Below are 23,689 nucleotides of genomic sequence, written 5' to 3'. Positions count from 1 at the left end.
CTCACGACCCGAATAGTAAACAATAAACATGGAGGACATGGAGTCGTTAGTGTTGCTGGTCTTGGTGCTGTGGCTTGACAACGCCAACAGATACTGGCAAGAGCGTATAGATGAGGCGAGGCGCATAAGGCTTCAGAAATTCTCGTAATTCGTAATTCTTCTTCTTCCGGGTTTGCGGTGTTTACAGATCCCAGCGCGCTCGCGGGGCGTGTGTGGGCATGTGAGGACACTCCTCCTCACCAATCAGTGCACAGGGGAGTGTCTGCTCACGCCCCCAGCCTCAGTCAGCACGGTTTGGCTCGCTTCAGCCCTACCCCAAAACGGTGCGAGTTTTAGGGGCTAAGCAGGGCTGAAACGAGCTGAGTCGTGCTGGTTTTTGGTAGTCGAAACGCGAGCCGTGTCGGGCTGAAGTGAGCTGAAGCGAGCTGAAGTGAGCTGAAAAAGGGTAGTGGAAAAGGGCCATAAATTGACCGTAGGTGTGAATGTGAGTGTGAATGGTTATCTGTGTCTATGTGTCAGCCCTGTGATGACCTGGCGACTTGTCCAGGGTGTACCCCGCCTTTCTCCCGTAGTCAGCTGGGATAGGCTCCAGCTTGCCTGCGACCCTGTAGAACAGGATAAAGTGGCTACAGATAATGAGAGAGAGAGTTTCATGAGGTAGTTACCTGGAATGCTTTTCAATTAACAGGTGTGCCTCAATAAAAGTTAACTGGTGAAATTTCTTGCCTTTGTAATGCGGTTGAGATCATCATGGCCATTTTCCTCTGATCTCTCTCAGGAAGGCATTTCTACCAGCAGAACTGTCACTACCCTAATAGCAAAACACGTCCAGCCCTGATTTGGTTCAAACTAAGATCTGTAACAAATCTTGCAAACAAAACCTGCACAGATACATTCTGCACATCGGATGTGAATTTAGGCCAGAGCTGCCCCAGCTTAACTTTTAAAGCTCCGGTCAGTAATAGCACTGAAAACCTGAGTTTGGAGTAGCCTCCAAACATGGCCACTCCAGACTACAACTCCCAAGCACCACAATGCCCCTCATCTCCAGAAAACTGGGAAGTGCACCTGTTTCCCAATTCCCCACAATTACTTCCCTATATAAGCCCAGCATTCACAAACACTCACTGTGAAGTATTGTTCTGTGTCCCCATGCCTGATCATACCGAGCCTTCTGACGTTCTGCTTGACTACCAGTGTTTTTGACTTTGTTCATGTTAATTTCCGACTTCATTTACGCACCTGCCCTTTGACATTCTGTTTGCAAATCGACCGACCCTTGCCCATCCCTGACTATCACTTGAGATTGCTGTTTTGGATTTGGTTTCCAGTTTGCTATGCACCTGCTCTCCCCTGCATTTGCATCCGTAAGTGTTTGCACCCTGACAGCTCCCATGCCATGGACTTTTTAAGTATTTTATATTATTTCCTGAGATGCTTGTGTAGTTTGTGAGGTTTTTTTTCATTAAAAAAGGTATAAAAAGGTATGTTTTGTATGGTATAAAAATCTTTAGGTCTCTTTGATATGAACCTATTTATATTGTTATAATACTAGAGATGCTTTGTAAGCATCTAAATCTTATTTTCTAGTTTTCTTTGTAGCTGTATGTTTCTCAAAACCTTGAGTTGGACTCATTAATCACTCAGTCTAATCAACACTACTGTGTTGGACCACGTTGTCCAGTGTGGGGGCAACACTAAAAAAAGTGATAACAATGGAAAGCAGACCATGCCCCATACATCCCCCGAAACTCCCCAGCAAGTTACAGCACTTCCTCCTAAAAATAGTCCCAGCATCCCTTCATGGTATGGTGGTGCAGTGGTTAGCACTGTCACCTCACAGCAAGAAGGTTTTGGGTTCGAACCTCGTGGTCGACTGGGGCCTTTCTGTGTGGAGTTTGCATGTTCTCCTCATGACTGTATGGGTTTCCTCCTACACTCCAAAGGCACGAGGACGGGCTATGCTTAATACAGATTCACGTTGTCATTTCCCTGAGTATTTGCATACACAGAAAGAAATGAAAATGTTTCTCGTCGGCATAACGCAGTGCAATTAAAAAGTTAAATTATCAGTTACAAATTATCAATCTCTTAATAGATCTAAAATCACTATTTGTTCAATCAATCAATCAATCAATCTCTAAAATAGAACTAAAAACAATCAGATATTCAGATATCCCTTAGTAGCCAAGCTCACAACAATGTGTTTCAGTCTTAATGAGGTTGTATAGCTGTTGTATAGCAAAACTAGCTGTCAAGCTGTTTTGTGGGGGGACGACAATCCATTTATTATTCTTACAGCTTGTGGGAAGAAGCTGTTTAGCATCCTGCTCATTCTGCAGCCGATGCTTTTGTACCTCTTCCCTGATGGTAGGAGGGAGATGATGTGGTGGGAGGGGTGGTAAGAGTCCTTAATGATGAAGATAACCCTGCAGGTGCAGCACTTCTGGGAGATCTCAATCAGGGAAGGGAGAGGAGCACCAATGATCCTGTTGGCTGTCTTCACTATCCTGTTCAGCTTTTTCTTGTCGTAGGCCTTGCAGCTCTTGAACCAGGAAGTGAAGCTGTATGTTACAGATGTACATGCAATTAACAGCTTATGTGAATCGCCCATAGGTGTGAATGGGTGTCCATCTCTCTGGTAACCCAGAGATTCTAAAGGTTTCTTTAAGGCAGTGAAACTGATCTCCCAAAGACGCTCATCTGGTCTTACCCCTATCAACGACTCTGAGGGCAATAGACTTACTGAAAAGGATGCCATACTGGTACGCTGGCAAGAATATTTCTCCACTCTCCTTAACCATCAGGACACAGCAAATCTGTCAGTCCTAGATGACATTCCGCAGGAGGAGGTGCAAACCGAGCTTGCTGAGCCACCTACTATGGCAGAAATGGAGAAGGCTTTAAAACAACTATCAAATGACAAAGCCCCTGGTCCAGACGGCATTCCCTGTGAAGTCCTCAAGACCGTTGGGCGTCCTCTACTATCTCAACTGCACGAGCTACTTCTGCGTAATTGGCAAGAAGAAAGGGTGCCACAGGAGTTCAAAGACGGTACCATCATCACTCTGTTTAAGAAGAACTGTTGCTTCATTTGTGGTAATTACAGAGGGATCATGCTACTTTCCATCGTAGGAAAACTCTACGCCAAACTCATCCTTAACCGGATATGGCCCCATGCCAAACAGTACTACCCAGAGGCACAATGCAGTTTCAGAGCTGGAAGATCCACCAATGACATGATGTTCGCTATGAGACAATTCATCGAAAAATGCCGCAAGCAACATCAGGAACTTCATGTCCTATTTTTAGACCTTGTTAAGGCCTTTGATTCTGTCAATAGATCGCTCATGTGGAAACTCCTGCTCAAGATTGGGATTCCATCAAAAATCGTTAACATCATCGCGAGCTTCCACGAGGGTATATGTGACAGGTCCTATGTATGGGTGGAGCACAGAAGACGGCAGGCCAGAACTGAGTTCACAAAACTCTTTATTTGCACTTTTCAGTCGCAAACACTCTCACACACACGCACACACATCAGCCATCTGGTTCGGGAGAGCTCCCTCTGCTCTCGCTCTCCCTCCTTAAGTAGGGCGCGGTCACTGGGAAGACACACAAACAGGTTAATTGTTCTCAGGTGTAGTGATTCTGCCACTTACCTTCCCTGACTCCGCCCTCCTGTCACAGACCGGCGCTTGACCACGCCCCCGCTGCCACATACCCCCACCGCCCGACTCAGGCTGGGCAGCCGTCCGGCCTGCAGCCGACTCCCCCCCCCCCCTTGACGGGAGAGGAAATCCGCCACGACCATCTGTGCCCCCGGCCTGTGGACCACCTTGAAATTAAAGGGTTGGAGTGCCAGATACCAACAGGTGATCCGCGCGTTGGCATCCTTCATGCAGTGGAGCCACTGGAGGGGCGCGTGGTCTGAACAGAGGGTGAAAGGGCGCCCCAGCAGGTAGTACCGGAGGGCAAGGACCACCCACTTGATGGCCAGACGCTCTTTCTCTATGGTGTTGTAGCACCCCTCACGCACCGACAGCTTCCTGCTGATGTACAGGACAGGGCAGCCCTCCCCCTCCACCTCCTGGGACAAAACCACCCCCAGCCCTCTGTCCGACGCATCGGTCTGCAACATAAAGGGGAGAGAAAAGTCAGGGGAGTGTAAAAGTGGCCCCCCACACAGTGCAGCCTTTACCTCAGAAAAAGCCCGCTGGCATTGCTCCGTCCACTGGACCGGATCTGGTGCCCCCTTTTTAGTGAGATCAGTTAGCGGGCTGGTGATGTCCGAATAATTAGGTATAAACCTACGATAATAGCCAGCCAGCCCCAGGAACTGTCTCACCCCCTTTTTGGTCTTGGGCCTTGGGCAGGCTGCAATTGCTGCGGTCTTGTTAATTTGGGGACGCACCTGCCCGTTGCCCAAATGGAAGCCCAGATACCGTACTTCCACCCGCCCAATCGCACACTTCTTCGGGTTGGCTGTGAGACCCGCTCGCCTCAGCGACCTAAGGACAGCCCTTAGGTGTTCAAGGTGCCTCGGCCAGTCATTACTATATACGATGATGTCATCGAGGTAGGTGGCCACATAGGTGGCGTGGGGGCGGAGGACCCTGTCCATCAGCCGCTGAAACGTAGCGGGTGCCCCAAACAGCCCAAACGGAAGTGTGACGAATTGGTGTAAACCAAATGGTGTGGAAAAGGCCGTTTTTTTCTCGGGATAGTGGAGTCAAGGGGATCTGCCAATATCCCTTCATCAAATCCAGTGTCTAATAAAAGCGAGCCGTGCCGAGTCGATCGAGCAACTCATCAATACGAGGCATTGGGTACGCGTCGAATTTAGACACCGCATTGACTTTCCTATAGTCCACACAGAACCGGACCGACCTGTTGGCCTTGGGTACCAAGACCACTGGGCTGCTCCAGTCGCTGTGGGACTCCTCGACGATGCCCATTTCGAGCATGGTCTCAAGTTCTTCCCGAACCACCTTTTTTTTTTGTGTGTGTTCGGGTAGCCTGTAAGGGCGGCTACGCACTACCACCCCCGGGGGCGTCTCTATGTGGTGTTCTATGAGGTTAGTGTGACCGGGCAGGGGCAAGAACGTATCCGAAAACTCGGTCTGCAACTGGGCGACCTCCATGAGTTGGGTCGGGGAGAGGTGGTCTCCACAGGGGACCGGAGAGGTACGTGATGCCAATGCCCCTTTTTGAACCTCCGGCCCCAGCTCCGCCTTCTCCAGAACCACCAACACCAACGCCACGGGGACCTCCTCATTCCAGAGTTTAAGCAGATTGAGGTGGTAAATCTGTAGCGCCCCACCCCTGTCCGTTCGCCTCACCTCATAGTCGGCGTCCCCGACTCACCGTGTGACCTCAAAGGGTCCTTGCCACTTGGTGATCAATTTGGAGCTCGATGTGGGCAACAGTACGAGTACCTTATCTCCCGGTGTGAACTCCCTAAGGCGCATACCCTTGTTGTACAGGTGGGCTTGCCGTTCTTGGGCCTGCCACAAATTCTCCTGGGTTAGGTGGGTGAGGGTGTGAAGTTTTGTGCGCAGGTCCATAACGTATTGAATTTCATTTTTGCTTTGTGAAGGTCCCTCCTCTCAATTTTCCCGCAGCACATCTAGAATGCCGCGCAGCTTACGCCCATATAATAATTCGAATGGGGAGAACCCCGTGAAGGCTTGGGGGACCTCTCGCACTGAAAACAGCAAGGGCTTGAGCCACTTATCCCAATTACGTGCGTCCTCACTTACAAATTTTTTAATTATATTCTTAAGGGTGCGATTGAACCATTCCACTAAACCGTCCGTTTGTGGGTGATACACGCTGGTGCGGATCGACTTAATCCCCAATAACCCATACAGTTCGCGCAGTGTCCGTGACATAAACGTGGTGCCTTGATCAGTTAGAATCTCTTTCGGGATTCCAACTCGGGAGATAACGCGGAAGAGCGCCTCCGCAATACTATGTGCTGAGATATTGCGCAGAGGCACTGCTTCCGGGTATCGCGTTGCATAGTCCACCAGAACTAATATAAAGCGGTACCCTCATGCTGACCGATCTAATGGCCCGACGAGATCCATCCCAACTCTTTCAAATGGGGTCTCGATTAATGGAAGAGGGCGCAAAGGCGCTTTTGGAATGGCCGCTGGATTCACTAACTGGCATTCGCGGCATGCTGTACACCACCTACGGACATCCCCGCGAATCCCCGGCCAATAGAATCGGGCCATTATTTGGGCTAGTGTCTTATCCTGCCCTAGGTGTCCAGCCATGGGATTAAAGTGAGCCACCTGGAATACCAATTCCCGGCGGCTCTTTGGAATTAAAAGCTGTGTGACTCGCTCTTTAGTTTGAGTGTCCTGCGTCACTCGGTATAACCTATCCTTCATAATCGCGAAGTAGGGGAAGGATGGGGTGGCATTCGGCTGGAGCGTTTGACCATCGATTACTCTCACTTGGTCAAATGCATGTCGCAGAGTCTCATCTCGCGACTGCTCTAATGGGAAATCTGCGAGGGATTCCCCAATAGAGAGAGGAGGGGCCGGCGGCTCCTCACTCTGATGCGGAGATGACGTAGACGGCTCTGTGACAGCTGCTCCCGCCAAAGTGACACCGGGACCTCCCCCTGTTAAATGGCAGGACCCACTCTCTACTAAGCGTGTCATTAAACCCCGAAATCCCGGCCAATCAGTCCCCAAAATTAAAGAGTGGGTAAGGCGAGGATTAACCGCCGCCTTCACTATAAATTTTTACCCTCGGAAAAAAATGTGGACTGACACCAATGGGTAGCTGTGAACGTCCCCGTGCACACACAACACCTTCACCCCCTGTGCACCCCCCAATGCCTCGTGTTGCACCAGGCTTTGGTGAATTGAGGTCTGATTACAACCAGAATCCACCACCGCCTGATATGTGTCCCCTTGGATACTCACCGGTATGCGATACGCTCCGGCCCAATCGAGGGCGGCTTCTGGAATGTCGGGGATCCGAACCACCGCGCCCACCTCCCTTGCCGTGCACTGCTTTTGGAGGTGGCCCGGTTCCCCGCAGCACCAGCAAACCGACCCGGGCTTCCTCTCTGAACCGGTGTTCTGGGGCTCACTCACCTGAGGGGGGGGAGAGACAGACACAGAAGGGCGAAACGGGAGGGCACTGCAGGTGTGGCGGGCCGGTTGGGGTGGTGCCGGCCCCCGCCTCCACGGTGGGGGAATGGGGTGAGGACGGGACACAGAAGGAGGGGGCGAGAGAGAGAGAGAGAGGAGAGGAGAGAAAAGAAGAGACTGTCTGCTGTCCTGCCGCCGGAACAGCCGCCAAATGCTCCTCTGACAGCTCGATGGCCTGATCCAGCGACGCCGGGTGGTGGCACTGGACCCACTCTGCGGTTCCTGTGGGCAAGCGCGCGATGAACTACTCCAGCACCACCTGATCGACGGTCTCCTCGGCGTCGCGGTTGTTGGCCCTCAGCCACCGCCAGCAGGCGTCCCGGAGTTGCTGGCCAAACGCAAATGGGCGGCCGACTTCCTCCAAGCGCAGAGCGCAGAAGCGCTGGCGCTGCTGTTCGGCGGTGCGCCCCTCATGCTGGAGGATGGCCCGGCGAAGGTCCGCGTAGGCCAGCCGGCGGTCGGCGGGGAGCTGTAGCGCAACCAGCTGTGTCTCCCCCGTTAGCAGGGGAAGGAGGCGCGCCGCACGCTGATCCATCGGCCACCCCGAGGTCTCCGCGACTTGCTCAAAGAGCGTGATGAAAGCCTCGGGGTCATCCTGTGGGCCCATCTTTGTCAGGGTGAGGGGGGACGGGCCTGCGGTGGAAGCGTCGATTGTCCCCACCGACGCGAGGAGGTGCCGGAACGCCTGTCGGTCCTCTTGCTGGGCCAACACCAGGGCCTCGAAGCGCTGCTCCTGCTCTTTACGGAGCGTGACGAGCACCTGGTGATGGCTTTGCTGGGCCGTGGCGAGGGCGTGGACCAGGTCGGCGAACGGGGAAGACTCCATGGGGCGGTTCAGTGTTCTGTGCTCCAGATCCCGGGTTTTGGCACCACTGTGACAGTTCCTATGTATGGGCGGAGCACAAAAGACATCAGGCCAGAACTGAGTTCACAAAACTCTTTATTTGCACTTTTCAGTTGCAAACACTCTCACACACATGCACACACATCAGCCGTCTGGTTCGGGAGAGCTTCCTCTGCTCTCACTCTCCCTCTGTAAGTAGGGCGCGGTCACTGGGAAGACACACAAACAGGTTAATTGCTCTCAGGTGTAGTGATTCTGCCACTTACCTTCCCTGACTCCGCCCTCCTGTCACAGACCGGTGCTTGACCATGCCCCCGCTGCCACAGTATGCAAGCTAAGGTGTCTGTGTCAGGAGAGCTTACCAGGGAATTTGGAGTCTCATTCGGTCTCCGTCAAGGTTGTGTTTTGGCACCTGCCCTATTCATCCTTTTCTTCTTGTACATGCTGAGGAAGGCCCACCAGTCAATGTTCGACTTTGGCATCAACATCCACCATAAACAAGATGGCAAGCTGTTCAACCTGCGTAGACTAAAGACCAAGTCTGCCACAGTATCGCATCTAAGTGATTTCCTATATGCCGACGATGCTGCACTCGTTACCAGCAACCACAGATCTCTGCAAGAGGGTGTAAATGTACTCAACGAGACTTGCAAAGACTTCGGGCTCACAATTAGCAAGCCAAAAACCGAAGTCATGCATGTGAACTGTGAAGACCCACCTACAACTACGATCGATGATTCCACTCTGAAGATAGCACAGAAATTTACCTACCTTGGCAGCGATCTAACAGACACTGGTAATCTGGAGCCAGAGATTAAAAAGAGAATCAACAGAGCAGCCGGCTCCTTTCGCTCCCTCTCAGCACGTTGCTGCGATAGGAAAGGACTATCAATTACCACCAAACTAGTAGTCTATAAGGCCATAATCTTAACAACACTTCTTTATGGCAGCGAGACCTGGACTACACTAGCCCGGCATATACACTTGTTGGAGTGCTTCCACCAACGCTCACTGCGCCGAATCCTCAGGATCCGATGGTGGCAACGTATCACAAATGCAGAAGTGCTAAAGAAAGCCTGTTGCAACTCCATCGAGGCAACCATAAGATCAAACCATCTGCGATGGCTGGGCCATGTCTGCAGGATGGACAGTATCAGAATTCCAAAGCAGCTCTTGTTTGGGGAGCTAGCCCATGGAAAGCATTCTCGGGGCAGACCCAAAAAGCGATGGAAAGATTGTGTGAATGAAGACCTCGACATTTGTAGCTTCCCAGAGGATTGGTACAATCTCTCTGCTGACAGTGACATCTGGCGGCAGTGGGTGCATCATGGCAAAACTGTGATCGATGTGAGACTTAAAGAACGAGCGTCAGCACGACGCGCCCGCCGCAGGAATAAACAGTCCTGAATATGGCCTCCTATTGTCGCTAGCGACAAGGATGATGATGATGATGATGTGAATTGCCCATAGGTGTGAATGGGTGTCCATCTCTCTGGTAACCCAGGGTGAATCCTGCCTCTCACCTGAAGTCAGCTGGGATTGGATCTGGCTTCCCTTCCCCTGCGATGCTGATGGACAAACAGTATAGATCAGCATTTCTCAACCTTTTTTCAGTCACAGCACCCTTCAGAAGTATACAAATTCTCAAGGCACCCCCATATAAAATATACGCAGTCACGCTGAAGTAGCAATTCCTTGCAACAAACATTGCCATGTAAGATTGATGAGGTTCCCGACACACAATCCAGTTAAGCACTCGCAGAAAGTCCAATGAAATGAGATGGTGGTTTATTCCATTAAGACAATTCCGGTTTACTTTATTGTTGTGAACAAAGGATCCAAAAAGGGAAACTAAAGCTCTGTTAGTTTAGTAGGTTATTCCAATGCATTCGGCTTATTGCGGTCAGAAAACTATTCCGCCTCGTCATCTCTCTTACCCCTGATTCAAAGGACTAATTAAAGCTTGCAGTGACGTGCCACACCGGCACGTCAAGGGGAGTGGCTACATACCACATGACAGGTAAGGCAATCAGGTAAGTATCTAACGTAATTCTAACATAATTCCTTTTACAGGTTACCAAACTAAATCATATAGAAACAGCAAATACTAAGTCATATAGCAACCTAAATATGGCTCCTACACATGCTGACCATGCGCTGACCCCAGCAGTGACGTTGTGACATGGGAAAGGGGGCCGTGAGACAAATTTTGATGATGCATGAGGCGGCCATGATTTGCATTAGTGTAACTATCGTTTTTTTGGAATTTTAATTCATTTTATTTATTACAATGTTAGAATATAAAATTTTTTGACAGCACCCCTAACAAAGCCAGACGGCACCCAGGTTGAGAGGCTGGTATAGATCATGGATGTATTAATATTTATGTGGATGTAAAGTTGAATGATATTAAAGTCACCTTTAGATATGACATTCCTCTTTCTTTAGGATTAAAAGAACATTTGGTTTAACAAAAAAAGGAGAAAAGCGTTTAAGTGCACTCATTGTAGACACATGATTGAAAGATTAAATATTTTTACATCGATTTTTGATAATATACTGATTATATACATAATACAATTCCTTAAATGTTCATTTAAAAATGCATCACAAATGGTCTATTCTGCTGCAGCTCTACTGTGCTGCTACTATTTGCTGCTAAATTCTGGGAACTGTTGAGAGACTTCACGGTCCGCCTTTGATGTTAAAAATATGGTCCATTGGAGTGAATGAAGTTGATGTGACACTCTCTCTCTACATGGCATTGGCTACAGCAATATATCTGATCAGTCTTATCCAGAAGTGCTATTAGACAACGAACAAACCGGTGACTTGCCTTCTCTTATTTTCAGCTGTTGGGTATTTCAGTGAATAAACCAGCTTTTTAAAGATATAGCCTACTAAATGGAACACCAATCACAGTGGAAACATGGTATGTGATTTCCATAAATCTTGTCTATAATAATTTTCTGTATTATTTGAAACAGCCATGTAATAAGTGATTTCAGATGGTTTCACAGAACAGCATACACAATGTCTTTTGTAGTTATTGAACATCCAGGCTACTTGTAGACTGTTTTCAGATAGTGTTATCTTGATAACATTGGCCAATAATTTATTTTAGGATAGGACAAATGTTACAGTAATGCAATGTGGCTACTATTTTGTAATTTTAAGTTTAACAACAAGGAAATGAATGCCCATAAGAGCTGAATGTCAGGGAGCAGGCACCTACAGATGCAAGTGCAGGGGAGAGCGGGTGCATCACAAACTGTCAACAAATCCAAATCAGTAGGCTGAAGATGTAGTTAGGGATGGGCACAGGTCAGTTGATCAACTAACAGGATGTCAAAGGGCAGGCGAGGAAACGGAGTCGGAAAATAAATGTAAAGCGAGTCAAAACTCAAGTAGTCAGGAAGAAAGTCAGAAGGCTTGGTATGATCAGGTACAGAGACACAGAACAATACTTTCCAATGGGTGTTTGTGACTGCTGAGCTTATATAGGGAAGTGATTACTGGCAAATAGGAGACAGGTGCACTTATTAGTATTCCGGAGATAAGGGGCGCTGTGGTGCTTGGGAGCTGTAGTCAGAAGTAGCCATGTTTGGAGGCTACTCCAAACTCAGGTTTTCAGTGCTGTTACTGACACTGAAAGATTTGGAGGAAGGCAGTACAGTCAAAGGAACGACAACAAATTGTTTTTTCTGTATGTGCTAGCTTACTGAACAAGCAAATTAATCTTTTGAACAAACTGAATGAAAAGAACTTGTTTAACTAAGCGAATGAGAGTTGCCACCTAAGGTTACTTAAGATATTCATACACAAGGAGCAATTTTCTTTTTTAAAAATGTTTGTAATCAGAAACAAAAGCAAGGTTATTCATTTAATGAACTAATAAAACTATATTTATATAAAAAAGACAGTTTCCCACATTCACAAGTTGACAGGTTCTTGCTTTTTATTTATTATACTTTTATTTGGTTTTTATTGTTTTGTTTTTAGTTTCTACTCCATCCCAAAGTGACTGCATTCTAGGAGATCAGCAGTTTCTGAAATACTCAAACCAGCCTGTCTGGCATCAGCAACCATACCAAAACTATAAAAACTATACCGAAAGCAACCAACATCTTAAAAATTAAGAACTATTGACCTGTTTGTTTGTTGAAGATTAATTATAAATTAAATTAATGCTCAACTATTTAAGTGTGTGATTGAACATTGTTTCCAGGTTTTAAGATGTCGTTTTTGTGTACACTGAATCAAGAATAAATCTTTATGTACATTTAAACTATATTATTGGATTTTATTCTGTGATTTACAGTGGCATCACCAGCACTGAATTGAATTGATTAAGTATCACATTTCAGGGTTTATTTCTTGTTTTGCAGTGGATCAGTGTACCTTTTGCTTTAGCCAATCCTGCAGTGTCAGACATAAGTGTGACAGCAGTGAAAAAAGTATTTCAGACCCCATGGCTGGGCAAAATTCATTCTTCAGATGGTTGGATGTGGGCAGATAACTTTTGCCTTCTGGTAAGTGTGGAATAAAATAAAACAGGGTATGGTATTATAGGAAAATATTCAATGGCAGGGAGGTGTGATGAAGTGAAGTTACTGTTACCACCCTAAAGTTGATTGTTTTCTAATAATAACATATCCCAATGTGGGTTTTTTTGTTCCTCTTATACCATAGAATTATTCTGCAGTTAAAGTTAACTTTCACAAAACAAGTTAGTTCATGCTTTCTCTCTTTTAAATTAAGACAAAATTTTAGTACTTTTTTTTTTTTAAAGAGGCCATAGCTTTACCAGACAAAACAGCATGAGATCAGCAGGGTATTTATTCTGCTAGAAGCTCTTTTTCAGTCAAGTTGTAATATTTTGAATTAAATTTAAATTGGGTTTTAATATTGTTTGGTGACCTGCATAATTTCAAATGTTGATTCATAAATATTTTTCTTCATAGCTTCATCTAACATGTGAAAAATAGTTGAAATACTCATAAAGAAGATGCTTCTGTGTGGTATCTCTACAGTCTGAATATTTCTGTCCTGTTCTTTATAAGTCTGTCTCAATTTAGGTATTTACTGTGGTGGTTTTGTGTTTTATAGATGTTAGGGGGGATTCCCTGGCAGGTCTATTTTCAACGCGTTCTTTCTGCTTCTTCAGCTACTTATGCCCAAGTCCTCTCGTTCCTGGCTGCCTTCGGCTGCCTCATTATGGCGCTCCCTTCCATTTTAATCGGAGCCATAGGGGCATCTACAGGTATGGCATTTAACCTGATGATATAAATATTTATACACTATATGGCCATACCTTGGCCAACAATGTCTTTATGTAGCTTGCTTTGTGCAAATATCCTGTGATCATTGTCATGCTGGAACACTTTTGAGCCTTCTAATTACAGTAGTAGTAAGCAAGTCTTAATGCTACAACATACAGAGTTATTCTAGACAATTATATGCTTCCAACTTTGTGGCAACAGCTTGGAGAAGGCCTGCATATGGCTGTGAGAGTCAGGTGTCCAGATACTTTTGGCCATATTCAGTTTCAATTCCATGTTTTACTTCTGAGTCAGAGGCGTTCATATGGACACTAAAATGTCAACCTCCTACACAAACTTCTTCATTACATTTATTATGCAAAAAAATTATGAATTTATTTTTTAAACAATTTATTAGACATATAAAACTTTCAAAGATTCTACTTTTCACCCAAGTTGTTGTCAATAATATAATTTGTAATGAAACTCAAACTAAAAATAAATGCAAAATAAAAGCAATGGTCTCAGATATTTGGACGTGTGTGTGTGTGTGTGTGTGTGTGTGTGTGTGTGTGTGTGTATACACTGCCTGTCCAAAAAAAATAAGATGCTGCTTGGATTTAAATCATACTTGCCAACCCTCCCGATTTCGGCGGGAGGCTCCCAATTTTAGCCTCCGTCTCCCGCCTCCCAATCGTATTTGTTAAAAACTGGATAATCTCCCGGTTTTGGGAAATCCCTACTGCCAAGTTAAAAATACTCCCGATTATGTCCAATCAGAATCATATGAGAAACACTGCTGACGTCAACTGATTTTTAACCAATCAACGAACAGAACGACAGTCACTTCCGTAATGCAGGATTCACCCAGGCTGTCCGACATTTTTTACAGGCAGTCATTCATCATGGCCACTAAACCCAATACCAAACGGCAAAAATGTGAATGCAAATACCAGGTTGCATGGGAGAATGAATTTCCATGGATAAGCAAATGTTTGACCAGCCAGTTGCACATTTTAAGGTAAAGATACCTTAAATCAGAATATAATGGACATTTGAGTGTGAAATTAAACTAGTCTTCTATACCATTTCAGAAACAAACTGTACAACTTCTAAAGTGTTTAGTGAAATTTTGCATGACAGAGAATTTGTTTGATGAGCGTATTTGAATAGTGTGGTAGTGTCTTGGTGCTATTTTGAATTTATGTTTGAAAGTTTTAAGTGAAAGTTTACAAGTGAATTATCTGGAAAGTGATTGATTTTGATAGAGTTTTGAGGTTTTAAGTGAAAAATTATTACTAGTGAGTGTATTTTGGTAGTACTAAAATTTTGCATTCGAGTGAATTTCTTTGTGGAGTATATTTTGATAGTATGGTAGTATTTATAGTGCCATTTTTAAATTTTGTTTGAAAACTTTCAAAGTCAGCTGGGATAGGCTCCAGCTTGCCTGCGACCCTGTAGAAGGATAAAGCGGCTAGAGATAATGAGATGAGATGAGAACTTTCAAAGTTTGCAAATGAGCAAATTCCTTTGATGCATTCCGATAGGATTTTGATAGTATTTCTAGTGCTTTTTAAAAATTCTGTTGGAAAGTGTTTCGTGAGAGAGATGCATTTTAGTAGTACTAAGACAGTGCAGTATTTATTTAATTGAGTTGTTACTATTTTGGTTGAATCTTAACATTTTATTTATATATGATATTATAGTTCTCTCTATTTTTACATGAGCTTACAGAAGGAAAACACATTTGATGCAATCCAATAATACTTTCATTCACTGTGACTATTTTGGGCGGCACGGTGGTGTAGTGGTTAGCACAGTCACCTCACAGCAAGAAGGTTCTGGGTTCGAACCCAGCAGCTGGCGAGGGCCTTTCTATGTGGAGTTTCCATGTTCTCCCCGTGTTTGTGTGGGTTTCCTCCAGGTGCTCCGGTTTCCCCCACAGTTTAAAGACATGAGGTTAGGTTAATATGGGACGGCCTTGGGCTGAGGTGCCCTTGAGCGAGGCACCTAACTCCCAACTGCTCCCCAGGCGCTGTTAGCATGGCTGCCCACTGCTCTGGGTATGTGTGTGTGCTCATTGCTCACGTGTGTGTGCGCATGTGTGTGTTCACTGCTTCAGATGGGTTAAATGCAGAGAGGAAATTTCACAAGTGTGTGATGAATAAAGTTGTGCTTTCTTTCTTTCTTTTTTCTTTTATTTTAAGAAATTATAAACATTCTTCTAAAGCGTCACTTGTGTTTTTTTCTGTGGGTCTCTGTATGTATACAATATTCAGGCATGAGATTTTTCAGCTAAAAATCTGATTTAAGCAGACTTCCCTTTCATTGTTATTATATTAAAATTCGAGTATTACCGTATTTTCCGGACTATACGTCGCTCCGGAGTTTAAGTCGCATCAGCCAAAAAATGCATTATGAAGACGAAAAAAACATATATACGTCGCACCGGACTATAAGTCGCACTTTTTTGAAGGGTTATTCTATCCATAGAATCTGTGATTGTATCTGATAAGCGGCGCGTGGTTACTGCGCGACTGCATTGCTTATTTAATAAACGAACAGCTGAGCAGTGATAACGCGCCCTTTGCCCTGTAAGTAGCCTAGTCTGATTATTTTAAATATCTACTACTATCTTTAATACTATCACTATCGTTATTACTAATAGCCTATATTATTATTATAACTAATATTAGTAGCCTATTACTGATGCATTAATCAGTTTGCTTTTAGAATATTTTTACCGGTAGGGCTTATTATCGCCCCATGGCTCTTTCATCTGTGTTATTAAAGCTGTAGTCATCATCGAGGAGTGTCATTCTTCATTTTTGTCGAATTTTATTTCATCAAATCAGAGGTCAAGTAGGCTATAGGTATATCATCTCCAAAGACAGGTACGGTAGTAAAAACAACCGTCTAGTGAAAAAAACAACAACAACCGCTTTTAAATCCCCTACTTAAATCCTTAAAATGAGTCATTTAACTCATGTCTTGTGTGATCTGATCTCCAATGGTGAAATAAACCGGTTGTGATGAGTACAGTCTGTTATTTTAGAAGATAAATGTAATATATAATTTAATATATAGACTAATAAAAATTAATATTTTATAATATAATATCACGACATATTACTGTCTGTAACTGTTTGTCACTAAAGCGTTTTCTAAGATCATAATGTCTGATATTATTATTATTATTATTATTATTATTATTATTATTATTATTTTACACACACAATAAGCGCATGTGCGTAAAGTTATAGTAAACCATCCCCCGCCTTTTTTTTTTTTTGAGTCGCCGGACCCACCCACCTCCTGCGTTCCGGGACCTCCCACTTCACAAATTAAGCACTGCCTAAAATCACTACATAACTTATTTAAATAACTATAGGCCTATCATTAATAATAAAACACAGGTCAATCAAGTTTATCAAGCTGATGATTTCACTCCAAATCAGCAAATCCATTGAATTCCTCATCCTCGGTGTCGCTTCTGAACAACTCTGCCTCCAGCGGCAGATGAAGCGCCGTTTCCTCTTCTTCTGCGTGGCTGTCGTCAGACTCAGCATCAGCTCCAGTTATTCCGCGGTGGAAAAAAAAAAAAACATATATACGTCGCACCGGAGTATAAGTCGCATTGCCAGCCGAACCATGAAAAAAAGTGCGACTTATAGTCCGAAAAATACGGTATTTCAGATTTTTCACTCTGCGCTATCTCATGCCTGATACATGAATCCTATAACCTATAGTAATTGATAGAACAATATCAACAATTCAAAAACTCTTTAATTGTATAAATTTCAAATGGTTTGCAGTTAATTGGGATCCACTGTTTTTATCATTTCAACCGCGCATCATACCCTCGTCCAATTGAAAATGTCGTTCACGCAATTTTCTCCCCCATGAGAATTTTGAAAAGTTGGCAAGTATGTTGAATAAGCAAATACATGAGAACCTTTGACTGGATAATTACTGCAGTGATTGTGTTTTAGCTGCAACAATTCTTTTAACCCTAACTGACACAGTGAGTAGCTTCTCATTTCTTAAACAAACATGTCAGAAGACGTATCCTGTGCTCATCGAAAAGATGTTACTGTGTTTCAGAAGGTCAAATTATTGGCCTGGATCAAGCAAAGAAAACAACTAAGCAGATTGCTGAAATGACTGGAATTGGGTTAAGAGCTGTCCAATACATTATTAAAACCTGGAAGTATAGTGGTGAACATGTCTGTGAAGATTCTCAGTCATCCAGGTCATAGTGAACTGTGGGTGGTAAAAGAGAGCAACTGGACTTGCTTGAAGATTCTTGAAGACATTTCACCTCTCATCCGAAAGGCTTCTTCAGTTCTGTCTGACTAATGGGGAACACCAGATAGTTCGAGATGTTGGGGAACTCAACTGAAGTGTAATTTTTGAGATCGTATGACAAATCCTTCTTTCCCAGACTGTCGGGGTCGATTCCATTGCACATAGTAATCTTCTGAATATATCTAAAGCAAGCAGTGGCTTCTAGATTACGAGCATACTCTGATAAGTTATCTCTAGATGTTTGCACTACGGCAGCCGTTTAGACCACCAGCTATTTCAGTTCCTGTAAAACCACTAAGAAAAGTCATGTGACTGAAACCCATCTCTCTCTCTCTCTCTCTCTTATATATACAGTATACACACACACACACACACATATATATATATATATATATATATATATATATATATATATATATATATATATATATAATGTGTGTGGTGTGTGTGCATATATATATATATATATATATATATATATATATATATATATATATATATATATATAATACATACACACGTGTGTGTGTGTGTGTGTGTGTGTGTGTGTGTGTGTGTGTGTGTGTGTGGAAAGTTACATAATATACTTCTATAAAATATATAAAAACAATTATAAATTTATAATAAAAATTGTACATAAATTACCTGAATCAGTATGACATGCACATTAGGCAGTAAACAGAGTAGGAGGGTGAATTAAAAAAAATCATTGCACTTTGGGAATCTGAGTTCTCTTTGAAATTTAATAAAACAGTTTTTGAAATGAAACATTTTGTGTTGAGGTTTTTTAGCTGTAGATTTGTGAAAGTGTTTTAATTTAAGCTCACTTTAGAGGTTTGGGGGATTCAGTAGAGCAAAACAGACATGCATGTCTCTAGATTGCTCCTGAGTGAAGAACAGTAATTGCAAAATGAGTGAATAAATAAAAACAAATTAAGTATTACATAAGAAGTGGCCATTAATTTCATTAAATTTGCTGACCATAAGCTTTTGTTCCAAAGACTAACCATAACTACTTATTGCTTTATTTCAACAGCCTTATATAATCATGGAAATCTGTACTGTTTTTATTTTATTATTAAAACATTAGTGAATACACATTTTAATCAGCATGATCAATAATGGACATTTTTCAGACTGGAACCAAACATCATATGGTTCTGTGCCACCCATGGAGAAAGATGAATCGGACATGATTCTGCCTATTGTGCTTCAACATCTTTGCCCATCTTTTGTCTCATTCTTTGGCTTGGGGGCCGTTTCAGCTGCTGTGATGTCATCAGCAGATTCATCCATTCTTTCAGCAAGTTCAATGTTTGCACACAACATCTACCAGCTTGCTTTCCGTCAGTCGGTAAGAAACTGTTTAGAGACAAGGGCATGTGCTCTCAATGTCTTGTGTTCAGTGCCTAGTATTTGTTGTCTCTTTGACCAAGGCCATCTTTAATAATTTTCAGCAAAACATTTATTTTATTTTCCATCAATTGTCTATACAACTTATCCAACCCTTTGTCACTGATTTGAGTCAGAAATAAAATTGTTTGCTTTTTTTACTCATTAGACATTTTTCATCTTAAATGATTTGGCTTAAACATGTACATGGGATATGTGTCTAGTATCAATAATATTTTGAGAAGCAGATTTTGTCAAAAGATATAAAGAAAAGTTGCCAAGTACTCAGCAGATCATGAGAGTTAATAAAGTACAGAATTTACTAACACAGCTATCTTTTATTTCTGTGTAGGCATCTGATCGAGAAATTGTCTGGGTGATGCGAGTCACGATCTTTGTGTTTGGTGCTTTGGCCACGGCCATGGCTCTCCTGACTGGAACAGTTTATGGCCTGTGGTACCTGAGCTCAGATCTTGTCTATGTTATTATCTTTCCTCAGCTAATTAGTGTGCTCTTCATTAAGGGAACTAATACTTATGGTTCAGTAGCTGGCTACATCTTTGGCTTGCTTCTGAGAATTGGTGGCGGAGAACCCTACCTCAAGCTTCCACCTTTCATTTATTACCCAGGTTGGTATGAAGAACAGACAGTGCACCATCTGACCAAAGACGTGGAGTATGTTGTGGTGCAGAAGTTCCCTTTCAAAACTGTAGCCATGCTAGCTTCACTTTTGGGCAATGCCGTCTTCTCATACACAGCCAAGTATCTCTTTGAAAGTGGCACACTCTCTCCTAAGTATGACTTTTTGAATGCTGTGGTTGCCAAACATAGCAAGGAAATCATGGACAAGACCATTCTTGTAAACAATGACAATATCATCCTGTCAGAAATGGCTCCATATAAACCAAGGACTGCATCCTCCTTGGCAGGAACATTCATGAACACGGTGGTGCTTTTCGACGAAAGTGAAATCAGTACAGAACTGAATAATGAAGGTTAATCAGGATTTTGTGTCACTGATGTGTGATTCAGTGGAACATATCTTAAGATTACTAAAACTTCATGCTGTTTAAATGAATTGTTTATGTTAAATTGTTACTCCAGAAAGTAATTGTTAAAATGAAAATCTGACCCGTTGAATATACAGTACCGGTCAAAATTTTGCACACCCCTACTCATTCATATGCTTTTTTTTGTATTTTGATTCTGTATTTTCTACATTGTAGAACAATACTGAAGACATCAAAAGTATGAAATTACATGTGGAACATGTATGGAATTATGTGGTAAACAAAGTGTTTAAAAAAAAAGAAAATGTTTCATATTTTAGTTTCTTCAAAGTAGCCAGTGTTTGCGTTGATGACGCTTTGCACATGATTACTATTATCTTAACCAGCTTCATGAAGTAGTCACCTGGAATGCTTTTCAATTAATAGGTGTAACTCATCAGAAGTTAATTAGTGGATTAATTTCTTGCCTTCTTAATGCATTTGAGATCAAACAATAAATATTAAATAATAAATACAGTAAGTAGCCCTATTGTAGTCCAACTGTAGTAATCTATGCATATTATGTCAAGAACTGCTCAACTAAGTAAAGAGAAACAACATTCATCATTACTTTAAGACATGAAGTGACTTTTAATTAATAAAAATAAAGAAAAAAACATTGAATTAGAAGCTGTGTCTGAACTTTTGACTGGTATTGTACATGTCTAATAGAGCAGCCTTGCAACACTTGATAGAACCGATGAGTCTCTGTGCAGTGAGAGTAATTAAGGATGAATTCATATTCTTTTTTTTTCTCATACCAATCAGCACTATAATATTTTTGATACCATTATAAACTGAGCATAGTTTTTATTTTATGAAGTGCATCATAGTTTAGGATACCCTTCTTATTAATGTATACAGACATCAATCCTCCACAAAGGCTGAAAAGGTCAGTGTTCAGTGTTTGCCATATTTCGCTAGTTTTCTAAATTTCTGTCAAGTTTGTTTAGATTTGGAAAGAGTGTGGCAAATCATGGTTCACAAGCCACTTCTTATGGACTTTAAAGAAGAAACAGATTTAGTGAAACTCATTTTTATTACTGGTCCATGATTACAAATGCAAAAATGTAATCTTAATATACAGTATTTACATTGTTGGTGTCCGTGAAAGCAGTAGATCTTCCTCCTCTCTCCTAGATCAATCAAACCCCAGCCAATGGCTTGTTACAATTTACATCCATAGGGTTCTGCATCATTCCATAAGGCTTTTTTCAGTAAGTTTTGTGTCTTTAAGGGTTCAACACTAAAAAAAGAACTGGTGATGAATTAAATTGATTTTACCAGAGAAGCTGATTTAGTGGTGTATACTGTAGGTTTTCTCTGCAATCTAGTACTTGTGCGCAATATTGTCAAGACAGTACAGTATTTCTGTGATGAGAGCAAGTTTTCTTCTAATATTCACTGTGATCAATTAATATCTAATAAAAACTCATTGTTTTGGTGATGGGATAAGTTTAAAAAAAATTGTATGTTTTATGGTATCCTGCAGTGTTGCTGTTGATTATAGAATTTGCCTTGAATTTTCTTTGCTTGTATACCTGCCTTAAAATCATGCAATGTGTTTGTCATGGCATCAGGCCAAATGTCCACACTTTAATGAGAAAGGACATTTTCCTTCTGGTTTTTCATCTAAAATGGGATTCAGTATGTACTGTTTTCTGAACAAAGCTGTAGTTAGAAATTATATATTTTGCTTGTTTGACAGGCAGGTATTTGTGAATATATGTCTGTGGAGGTTATCAGTCATCCAGGTCATTGTAAACCGTAGGTGCTAAAGAAGGTAACTGGACTTGCTGGAAATTCTTGAAGACGTTTCACTTCTCAGTGAGTTCCAGGTATTTATCCTCTAGTCTAGTCTAGTCCTCTCAGACACCATTTATCAGCCATCTACCATGCAGTCCTTGGCAAACTTCCAAGAAAACTGAATACACATCCACACCAAGATTCAGCTGACTTCAATGACTTGCATGATGGCAGAGAAAGCCAATGACCCACAGATCACCCTAACGACCCTTGAGGCTGCTAATACCATTCACACCTGGCCTCCAGTGACCCTAACACCTGCAGGATGACTCAATGACCCATGTGACCTCAACGACTCTCCTTAGGGTTGCTTTTGGTCCACTAGAGGATAAATACCTGGAACTCCCCACTAGTCAGACAGAACTGAAGAAGCCTTTCGGATGAGAGGTGAAATGTCTTCAAGAATTTCAAGGAAGTCCAGTTGCCTTCTTTAGCACCTATGGTTTGTGAATGTATGTTTTATTATTTTATTGTACAAGTAACGGTCTATTTTTATGTGAGATGTTTATATATCCAGCACATAGCAAGTTAAATACTTCAAAATATAAGGTAGAAATGCTTTATTCAGCTCGAAGGTCATCTCTGTGAGAAAATATCTTTTGTTTACTAATATAGTCTTACAAAATAGTAATAAATATATGAAGTATGAGGAATAAATTGTATTGTTTGGCACTAGTGTGTGTGTGTATGTGTGTGTGTGTGTGTACTTGCTACATACTGAAGACCATGGTCTTCACATCCCAAAAAAATGTCCTCACTCTGTTGGTAAATAAGTATATACATTATTTACCAACAGAATGAGGACATTTTTTTGGGATGTCAAGATATTTTGGCTGGTCCTCACTTCTTCAAAGGGCTGTTTGAGGGTTAAGACTTAGGTTTAGGGTTCAGGTTAGAGTTAGGTTTATGGTAAAGATTAAGCATTTAGTTGTGAGTAAGTTTAGGGTAAGGGGCTAGGGAATACATTATATCAATAAGTCCCCACAAATGTTAATGATTGCATATTATTTAGTATTTGTTTCACATAAGCAAATATGGATGACTAGACTCGGACTATTATAAATATCAGGGGTAGGTTTCCTGATCACGTTGCACTTTAGGGCTAAAGAGCGAGTTTAAAGACGTTCTTAAGCAGTGAATGTTGTCTCTGTATGTGGTTTTCCTGACCTCACTCATAAGAAAGAGTCTTAAAAGCAACTTTTCTAAAAGCGTCTTTGAAGCGTGCATCCTCAATATAGGCATTAGTAATTGCTAAAGACATTAGCAGTCACTAAATCCAGTTGATAAGGACACATGGCATTTGTTTTTAACCAAAAAACAATGAAATATAAAGTGTTAAAATATATTAATATATTGTGTCATTGTTAAGCATTACATATATTGTTGTTAAGCATTGCATAATGTGGTAATTAATAATTGAAACTATTTTTACATTTTTGGACAATAACTTTTTTTTTATTCCAAGTGGGTTTTTTAATTAAACGAACAAACATTCACACAAAAGAATGAGCAAATAATAAGCTAAATAATGAAGTAAATGTTTTCCCTGTGCCTGCTCACTTCATTGTTACCCAATCATGCAGTCATGATTATTTCAACTGTTATCATGAGCAATTGTGTGCCCTGATTGGCTACTCTACTACTAGTGTCCAGTATGACCGCTGTCCATGACCATGATTCTTGTTTCATGATTTGGCTTTGTTACTGTTTGTTCCCCGCTGTCCTCTGCAATTACATCTGTAAGTGGCTGCATCCTGACAACTAGGCTATCAGCTCATATACCATGAGTAGAGAAAAACAAAATGGTGGAGTGCATCAAGTCAGATATATCACTTTATCAAGTATTTAAAAGAA

General features: G+C 42.4%; 1 protein-coding gene across 1 annotated transcript in view; it reads left to right on the top strand.

The window, feature by feature from the left end:
* LOC132892113 (high-affinity choline transporter 1-like) overlaps window positions 1–19,980 on the top strand; it is a 59,705-nt gene extending 39,725 nt beyond the window's left edge. Inside the window, exons 6-9 of the mRNA XM_060930511.1 lie at window positions 12,408–12,551; window positions 13,129–13,282; window positions 18,725–18,942; window positions 19,333–19,980. Coding sequence (XP_060786494.1) covers window positions 12,408–12,551; window positions 13,129–13,282; window positions 18,725–18,942; window positions 19,333–19,980 — 1,164 coding nt within the window. The remainder of the gene's footprint in view (window positions 1–12,407; window positions 12,552–13,128; window positions 13,283–18,724; window positions 18,943–19,332) is intronic.
* The last annotated feature ends 3,709 nt before the right edge of the window (window positions 19,981–23,689 follow it).

Source organism: Neoarius graeffei, chromosome 9, assembly GCF_027579695.1.
Source record: "Neoarius graeffei isolate fNeoGra1 chromosome 9, fNeoGra1.pri, whole genome shotgun sequence".
In the NCBI taxonomy this organism is placed as follows: Eukaryota; Metazoa; Chordata; class Actinopteri; order Siluriformes; family Ariidae; genus Neoarius; species Neoarius graeffei.
This window is presented reverse-complemented; position numbering and strand designations above follow the sequence as displayed.